Raw genomic sequence first — 9,366 nt, 5'->3', positions numbered from 1 at the left:
TTATAAATGCAACTGAACTGTACCCTTTACAATGGTTAATTGCATGTTACATGAAATTGATATCAACTGAAACACTTATGAGAGAAAATTTAAAGTTCATGGGAATATTTCATAATATATGAATGTGATTATGTATATAATTTGAGGGAAGGTACAAAAGCTAATAGAGAATAAAGCATTTTAAGAGAGCCCAACTCCAGCAAATACACAGGAAAACTCATCAGTTGGTAGTACCATTTTTCCTGGGTGGAGGTGGCCCTGCACTTTCTTACCCACAGACAGGAGGCGCCAGGAGACGGCAGGAGTGGCAAAGCAGGCAAACACATCATCGGTGCAGGAGAGGTGGGTGAGGTGTGGCAGGATCACAGACTGGCCCCGGCACTGGCCCCACATGTACACATGCCCACCCTGCGTCTTGGCCGCAGACGTGTGGGCAGAGTGACAGGCTGCAATCTCTACCACCCTGAAAAGTTTTCAGAAAAATGCATGTCACTTCATGATCACAGAAGCCCACAGCACACCACATAAGGCAACTAAAACATTCATGCTTGGAACACTTCAGAAAACAACAGTCCAAGATCCAGGGACGCTAGCTGCCAAGTCACAGCAACAAAAGCAAAAGATCAGGGCAAGAGCACTGTTCTCCTTTCCCAACTGCCCATTTCTCATCCTCAGCTCACTGTGAGTTAGGATAGACCACAAACTGCGAAGGAAAACTTGGAAAACAGACTAGAGACCCAAGCAAACGAAGAAAGTGGACACTGACAAAATGTCCTAACAAACATGTTGGTTTAAACACCATTTCTTTTCTTTTCTTTCAGACAGGATCTCCCTCCGTCACCCAGGATTGAATGCAGTGGCATGACCATAACTCACTGTAGCCTTGACCTTCCAGGCTCAAGCAATCCTCCCACCTCAGCTTCCTGGACCATAGCTGTGCCATCACACCTAGCTAATTTTTGTATTTCTTATGGAGATGGGGTCTGGCTACGTTGCCAGGGCTGGTCTCCGACTCCTGGGCTCAAGTGATCCTCCTGCCTTCGCCTCCCAAAGTGCTGGGGATTATAGGTGTGAGTCACCATGCTTGGCCCATTTCTTTATAAATATAACTTTCTCTGTCCTCTCCTACCAGAGCTCAGAACACTCACTGGGCTGATAAGCATTGGCTGAGGGGTCACGGACTCTGAACGTTCCAATCCAAAAGGACAACAAGCCAAACTTACTATATTTCTCAGTAGCATGCTTCTTGGGTAACATCTCATAATCAGAAGTCAGCACGCCAGGACATAGTAGGTAAGACCATACAATTTGGCTGAACAACATCAAGCACCTATTCCAGTAACACATACTATATCAAATCAATATTTAAACAGATAATGTCCTTTCAAGAGCAGATGTATTTAAAAGTTGTTTTACTTGGGTCAAAGGAAAAGTTTATGCTACACCATAAACATCAACATGGCCACAGACCCTACCTATCTTCCATACTAAAAGGCCAGCAGCAATGCTGCAGTAATTGTACCAAGATACATTCATGCCTATCAGTCACAGGTGGTTATTTCAGAAAGCTACATAAGAATCATATCAACTTCATGTTCATTCTGGCTGCTACTCAAAAAACTTATGTATAGGCCAGGCACAATGGCTCATGCCTGTAATCCCAGCACTTTGGGAAGCCAAGGTGGGTGGATCACCTAAAGCCAGGAGTTCAAGACCAGCCTGGCTGACATGGTGAAACCCCATCTCTACTAAAAATACAAAAAATTAGCTGGGGATGGTGGTGCACCTGTAATCCCAGCTACTTGGGAGGCTGAGGCAGGAGAATCACTTGAACCCAGGAGGCAGAGCTTGCAGTGAACTGAGATCGTGCCACTGCACTCCAGCCTGGGTGACAGGGTGAGACCCTGTCTCAAAAAAGGGAAGAGAAGGGGGAAGGGGGGAGGGGAAGGAAGGAAGGTGGAAAAGGACTGGAGGAAGGGTGAAGGGGGAAGGGAAGGGAACCTCTTTTGTCCAAAATGAGAATGTTAATAAACAGAAAATTACAAAGCCAAACACCACAGCTCTGTCACACAGTCCCAAGGCCACATCTCACATACAGTCCCAAGACACGGCACAGCCAAGTTACCTTTCTTTCTCCACCATGATGTGTGCTGGGCTTAGCAGGTTATTTTTATTGCCAGTTCCCAGCTGCCCATATGTGTTAGCTCCCCAGGCATAGAGCAAGCCCTCATCTGTTAGTGCTAGAGTATGTGCGTAGCCGCAGACAATCTGCAAGTAAATTTAAATGGTTACCATTAGCAAGAAAACAGGAAGGGCAGGGAGAACATCTACTTAAAGGCTATAGTCAGCTTCTGCAGAATGCCAATTCATCATCAGGGGTAGACTGACATTTGCTGGAACATTAAAAAAGCATTAGAGAAGCCTAAACCTTAGGCTACTGAAGTTTTCCATTTTTTTTTTTTTTTTGTTAACTTGTTGAGGCTGTTTTGCCAATACCACAGTCTTGCTTCTCCTCATGGGAATTTAGGGAAGATATAATATTACATGTGGAAGATAAAGGCCCAGAGAAATATTGCCGCAAAAGACTGACTGAAGAGTAAACCTCCAATATTTCTCCAAGTTAGGGCAGGGAAGATAGACAGGAAGTGCTAGCTGAGAGGGCACCGCACATACCTGGTTCACACACACACTGTGCAAAGCTGCCACTCTCACAGGGGTCAGCTGGTTGCCATTGTTTCCCAAGCCCAGCTGACCATTGCCATTGTAACCCCAGCCATATACCTTAGAGAGGAGAGAAGGGAGAGAATGAGTTTTTTTAAACTGCTGGTAAGAAAGAAGAGACAAAAAAACCAGTCCATCTAAACACATCAGATATTTCCAACACCTGTATTCTACTCTATGCTCCTGCCACTGATCTTCAAACAGAAGCTATTTTGGAGATGGAGATGACAGAATTGGGCATTGGTTTCTACTCCATGACTTAGATAATCTGGGGCAAGTCACTCTTTCCTGTTTTATACATGAGGAAGTTGAGCCTCACTAACAATTATTAAGCACCTACCATATGTCAGAACACCCTGAAAGGTACTAAGAATAAGTTTTTGGTCACAGTTTAACAGGGGAAATAGATACATGCAAATTTTCTGCAGACAGGTAGCAAGTGCTACAAGACATATAATCAAGGCACTACAGAACAGCAAGGAGGAAGGCTTTAGCTCTAGGAAGAAAGATTAAGGAAGACTTTTCAGAAAGTGGAGATCGGAGCAGGGCTGAAGAATGAAGGACAGCAAAGATTCCAGGCAAAAGGCACTGACTACATTAGAAGCTAGTTTAGAAGGTAAGTAGGTGAGCCTGGCTAGACACATCTGCAGTAGTGGTAGTATAAAGAATAGAGGAAGGCCAAGTGAGGTGGCTCACGCCTACAGATTACAATCCCAGTACTTTGGGAAGCCAGAGTGGGAGGACCATGAGGTCAGGAGATGGAGATCATCCTGCCCAACATGGTGAAACCCTGTCTCTACCAAAAACACAAAAATGAGCCAGGCATGGTGGCACGTGCCTGTTATGCCAGCTACTCGGGAGGCTGAGGCAGGAGAATCACTTGAACCAGGGAGTTGGAGGTTACAGTGAGCCAAGATCGCACCACCGCACTTCAGCCTGGAAACAGAGCAAGACTCCATCTCAAAAAAAAAAAAAACAAAACCAAAAACAAAAAAAAAACAGAAAGTCTAGAAGGAAAGGCAAGGGCCCAGAGGGACAGTGACAAAAAACATACCAGAGAAACTGCAATGCATCTGTAAATTTCTCACTGAAATATTAATTTAATTTGCATTTTTGAAAGATAATGTTGGCCACAGTATAAAAAGATGACAGAACATATAAGGCTAGAGGCAGAGAGAACCTTTAAGAGGTCATTTCGGGCCGGGCGTGGTGGCTCAAGCCTGTAATCCCAGCACTTTGGGAGGCTGAGGCGGGTAGATCACGAGGTCAAGAGATCGAGACCATCCTGGTCAACACGGTGAAACCCCGTCTCTACTAAAAATACAAAACATTAGCTGGGCATGGTGGCGCGTGCCTGTAATCCCAGCTACTCAGGAGGCCGAGGCAGGAGAATTGCCTGAACCCAGGAGGCGGAGGTTGCGGTGAGCCGAGATGGTGCCATTGCACTCCAGCCTGGGTAACAAGAGCGAAACTCTGTCCCCCCACCACCAAAAAAAAAAAAAAAGAGGTCATTTCTTCTCTTGTGAGCAAAGAGGTGAGCTCTGATGAGGCTCCAAACTAAGGAGTGACAGCGGGATCAAGAGAGAGAAAGAAGAGGAAAGAGGATTACACAGACGACTTCCCAGAATGTGATGGTCCCTTGGATATCTAGGGTGAGAGGAGACCTGTCTGCTGAAAGTAACAGGGTTGGGCATAGGTTTGACAGGAGTGCTAAAGGTTCCAAATAGCCATAGGAAAACGTACTGATCAGGAACAGACAAATAAAGGCCTTGTTCAAATTATAAACCCAAGATTTGTGGTGGCATCAAGCCCCACAGCAATGCAGGGTGGCAGATGTAGACTATGGCTTTTCAGGGTTACAGGATGTAAGGGAAAGGGGGAATGGAATTTAGGGGCCTGGAGAGAGATGGTTAAAGGCACTTTCACTCAGTGCCAGAAGTGTAACAGACATGAACTTTCTGGAGAGAAATTTGGCAATGGCTATCAATATTTTAAATGGCATACCTCTTGACCCAGAAATTCTTTCGGAATTTATTCTATAGAAACACTTGTATAAGTGTACAAAGATACACACATAGAGAGTAACACAGAAAATCACTGCAACTGTTTATGACGGGAAAAAATTAGAAAACTGACATGTTCATCAGTAGAGCTCTGGATGTGGGTCATCTGCAGAAGCCAGAATTAGCAGCCATAATGATGGAAAGCTGCATAAATGGTCTGATCATAGACACAGATAAACACAGGCTGCTAAACGGAGGAGTGGGAAGCAGGTTGAAGAAAAGCAGAGAAAAGCTACAGTAGGTATCATCATCCCATATTTAAAAAAAAAAAAAAAAAGATAATTATACTCACCTATATATAATTGTTTAAGAGAATAGTCAAAAAAGACATGCATGAAACTATTAAGACTGGGAAATGGTATTTACTTTTTATTTTATCTGTTTCACTTGTCTTCCTTTACTTTCTTAGAATAACCACATAATAATAACCTAAAAATTAAACTTTTTTTTTTGAGACAGAATCTCACTGTCACCCAGGCTGGAGTGCAATGGCATGGTCTCAGCTCAGTGCAACCTCTGCCTCCCAGGTTCAAGCAATTCTCCTGCCTCAGCCTCCCAAGTAGCTGGGACTACAGGCACCCACCATACCTGGCTAACTTTTGTGTTTTTTTGTAGAGATGGGGTTTCACAATGTTGGCCAAGCTGGTCTCAAACTCCTGCCCTCATGATCTGCCCACCTTGGCCTCCCAAAGTGCCTGGCCTAACTTATTTTTAAAAATAAGAGAACACTGGAATGGAGGATATTCAATGGCCATCTCAAGGAGTTCTGAAGTCATCTGCATGATATTGAGATTGAGTTTTTCAAAAATAAGTTAATGTAAGTTAAAGTCTATGCATAAACTCTAAAGCACCGTAGCATAGGTGCCCTTAATCCCCAGGTCATGAGCCACAGACCAGTACCAGTCTGTGCCCTGTTTAGAACTGGGCTGCACAGCAGAAGGTGAGTGGTGGGCGAGGAAGTATTACTACCTGAGCTCCGCCTCCTGTCAGATTAATGGCAGCATTAGATTCTCATAGGAGCACGAACCCCATTGTGAACTGTGCAACAAGGCATCTAGGCTGTACACTCCATATGACAATCTAACTAATGCCTGATGATCTGAGGTAGAACAGTTTCATCACAAAAGCATGGCCCCAACACCACCACCCATGGAAAAATTGTCTTCCATGAAACCAGTCCCTGGTGTCAAAAAGGTTGGGGACCACTGCCCAAAAAGCACACCAATGCATGATGCCAAAACACCTGTGTCCAAGGTAACATCTTTGTATAATTTTCATGCACTAAAATATGCATAGGTAGTAAATGGCCCTTTAAGTGCAAGTTGCAACCAGAGATTAATTTCATAGAAATAACCATCAGCTCAAAAGTGACCACAGTAGGGATAACTAAAGGGAGAGTTCTTAAAAGTAGCTAATAACAGTCAGGAAACCCCAAAAATCTGCTTTTCCAAGTTCCTTCCTCCTGTGAACATTCAAGATATAGGTAGGTAGTTCTACAAGGATTTCATCAGCTAATTTTAAAATGCACAGTTGACTTTTTCAATGGAAGAGAAAGCTAGGATTAAATTCTTTAATCTACTATATTAAATATCACACACAAATACCTACAGGCATTAGGCTATTTGGATCTTGCAAAAAAATACAATTTAGACAGAGACAATCTTTATTCACAGGTAAATCTTGGAATTTAGAAAAATCATACTGAGGAGCAAACAACCTCCAGCTTCTCAGTCAGTAATAAATGGTCTGATCAGTTAACTTCCAACAGAGCTACCAAAACAAAGCACTCTTCCTTCTTCAATCTGATACATGCACCTTGTGAAGAAACTGACATTTAATTGAAAAAGGAGGTAGAAAGGGAAACGGGAGTGGAGAACACCTCACCTCGCCATTGTCCAGAACAGCCATGGATGAAGTCTGACCACAGGCAATGCCAACTACCCTTTTAATATGTAAACAGTTCGTAACTTTTCGAGGAGTTGGTTGATTTGCTGTAGAACCTGATCCCACCTGGCCACAGTTGTTATAACCCCAAGCAAATACCTATAAGAGAAAGAAAAAGGAAAGAACAGTCAGGGTGAAAGAAAATTTCACCCCAACACAAATAGTCATAAAAATTAAAATCAGCCTACTTAATGAGTACTTAAGATGTGCTAAATGGTTCTGTATGCTTTTCACACATTAACCTACTTACCCTACCTAGTAATCCTGCAAAGTGACCCTAGGATAGGTAGTACCCACTTTATACATCCCCATTTTATACATGGAAACTGAAACACAAGAGAGGTTAAGTAACTTGCTTGAGGTTCCAAAGCTAGTAGGTAGTGCAAAGAGAATTTAACCCCAAGCACTCTGCCTGTGCTCTTAACCACCATGCTATATTCCCTCTATAACACACATACTAATGTGGCATCAACAGGAAATGTGGGATATGCCACATAAGTATCAATGATGTAAAAAATTTGCTCAACTCTTTCGGCACAAATATTCATTGTTTTCCATGGAAATCATTCTAAACAAGAGTATAAACAGAAATGAATTAGGGAGGGAGGTGTTGGCAGTAGAGGAAATAATTTCCTCAAACACTAGGAAAATGTCTAAGCCCCTACTCCCTACTCTGCTTCACGTGCCTGCAGGAGGTGGTCCACATATATACTGACTGTGGCTTCCACAATTCTTTCTTTCCTTGTATGATGCTGGCCAAGGCAAAGCCCTCTGCTGAATATGTGTTACAGGTTCATCTTATAGGTACAAAACAAATAACCTGCAACACCTCCTCAAAGTATATTCACATAAATGTCTAGTTTAATTATGCAAATATTAATATTTAGCATAATTATTCAAAGTACCATATGCTTAAGATTAAAATAAAGCAGGAACCCAGCCTGCACAAATTAGCAAGTTTGATCTAATTTCAGCAATCATTCTGGCACTTCTCAAATACAGCACATTCCCTTGCAGTGCTGCTGCCTTTTGTTTAAAAACTGGAGCTGTAGTTCCACTAACCAAGAAATGGACTAGGAAACAGGAGATCTAAGGCATGAGGTCTGTGTGCTATGCGTGGCTCCAGCGCATCCCAGTCATGAAATGTTGGTCTCCCTGAGCTTTTGAGTTTGTTCATTCTATAACTTGTGCTACTTAATAAAATCTCTGTAACATCACTGAGGAACTTCAAAGAGAGAAACATACGATCTCATTTGTGTTTTAGGAATCAGAGGGGACAGCAAAGCAAGACTGGGCAGATGGGTCAACTTGAAAGTTATGGAATAGAAGGGACTATGGCAGTAGTCCGGGTGGGAAACGACAAGACTTGACCAAAGGCAACGGAAATGGAGAGGAACAAAATGATATCAAAGATTAGAAGACAGAATCAATGGGATGAGTGATCTTTAAGATAAGCACAAACTTAGGGGCTGAACAAGTGGTACAGTACCTACTAGAAGGATGGTAAAGTTATTTTTTCCAAGCTCATTACATATACTGAAAAATAAAACAGACCTTAAGGATGGGGTCACTAAAAAACAAAGTATAGAACATTGTCACACATCTGAGTTATAGTCTCAGCAAAGAACATGGGACTCAGCTGAGTTAAGGATGAACTCCAGGCTGGATGCAGAAGCTCACACCTGTAATCCCAGCATTTTGGAAGGCCGAGACAGGAGGAACACTTGAGCCCAGGATTTCAAGACCAGCCTGGGCAACATAGCCAGGCTCTTGTCTCTACAAAAGAAAATTTTTTTTAAGAAAAGAAATCTACTGCCATCAAAAGTGCAGTCTTGATTACACAATACACATTATGCTAGAGAGGGAGTATATTCCCATAAGGTTTTTAGCTACATGCACAGGGCTACAATTCACATCACATCAAGTACAAATATGGTCATTAAAACCAGGGGGCTTTCACCACAGCCTAAAGGGGAAACAATCCAAGCGTCCATGAACAGATGACTAGACAAACAAAATGTGGTTTACAGCAGGTCCTTGAAAAATATCATTTCATTCAACATCATTTTGTTATAACACTGATGAGAAAAAATGTCAATTCCCGGCCAGGGCCACTGTCTGTGGAGTTTGCATGTCCCATGTCTGTGTGGGTTTTCTCTGCGTGCTCCGATTTACTCCCACACCCCAAAGCTGTGCACACTAGGTGGTGTCTAAGCTGCAAATATATCTCAATGGTTCCAGTGAGAGTGAGTATGGGGGTATACATGAGTGTGCCCTGTGTTCTTTCGGTCCAGGGCTGCCTCCCACCTGGTGTCCTGAGCTGCCAGAGAAGCTGTGGCCACCCGCAACCCTGAACTGGAACAAATGAGTTTGAAAATGAATGAATGAATGAATGAATGAATGAAAAAATGAATGAATACAACTTGTTAAAAAATAAAAGTTCACCTGTAATCCCAGCACTTTGGGAGGCCGAGGCGGGGGGTTCACCAGGTCAGGAGACCAGCCTGACCAACATGGTGAAACCCCATCTGTACCAAAAATTACAAAAAAAAATTAGCCAGGCATGGTGGCGTGCACCTGTAATCCCAGCTACTCAGGAGGCTGAGGCAGGAGAATTGCTTGAACCCAGGAGGCGGAG

At 43.1% G+C, this 9,366-nt stretch overlaps 1 protein-coding gene across 10 annotated transcripts in view; it reads right to left on the bottom strand.

Moving 5' to 3' along the window:
• RCBTB1 (RCC1 and BTB domain containing protein 1) overlaps positions 1-9,366 on the bottom strand; it is a 52,247-nt gene that overhangs the window by 17,966 nt on the left and 24,915 nt on the right. For all 10 annotated transcript variants that reach the window (XM_037741092.1, XM_017535894.2, XM_017535895.2 and 7 more), the window contains 4 exons: positions 6,669-6,827; positions 2,674-2,781; positions 2,126-2,268; positions 273-463 (listed from right to left, as the gene is read on the bottom strand). In XM_037741092.1, the coding sequence (XP_037597020.1) occupies positions 273-463; positions 2,126-2,268; positions 2,674-2,781; positions 6,669-6,827 (601 nt within the window). The remainder of the gene's footprint in view (positions 1-272; positions 464-2,125; positions 2,269-2,673; positions 2,782-6,668; positions 6,828-9,366) is intronic.

The sequence above is a fragment of the Cebus imitator genome, unplaced genomic scaffold (assembly GCF_001604975.1).
Source record: "Cebus imitator isolate Cc_AM_T3 unplaced genomic scaffold, Cebus_imitator-1.0 Scaffold94, whole genome shotgun sequence".
In the NCBI taxonomy this organism is placed as follows: Eukaryota; Metazoa; Chordata; class Mammalia; order Primates; family Cebidae; genus Cebus; species Cebus imitator.
Note: the sequence above shows the minus strand (reverse complement) of the source record. Positions and strands in the feature narration are given on the sequence as shown.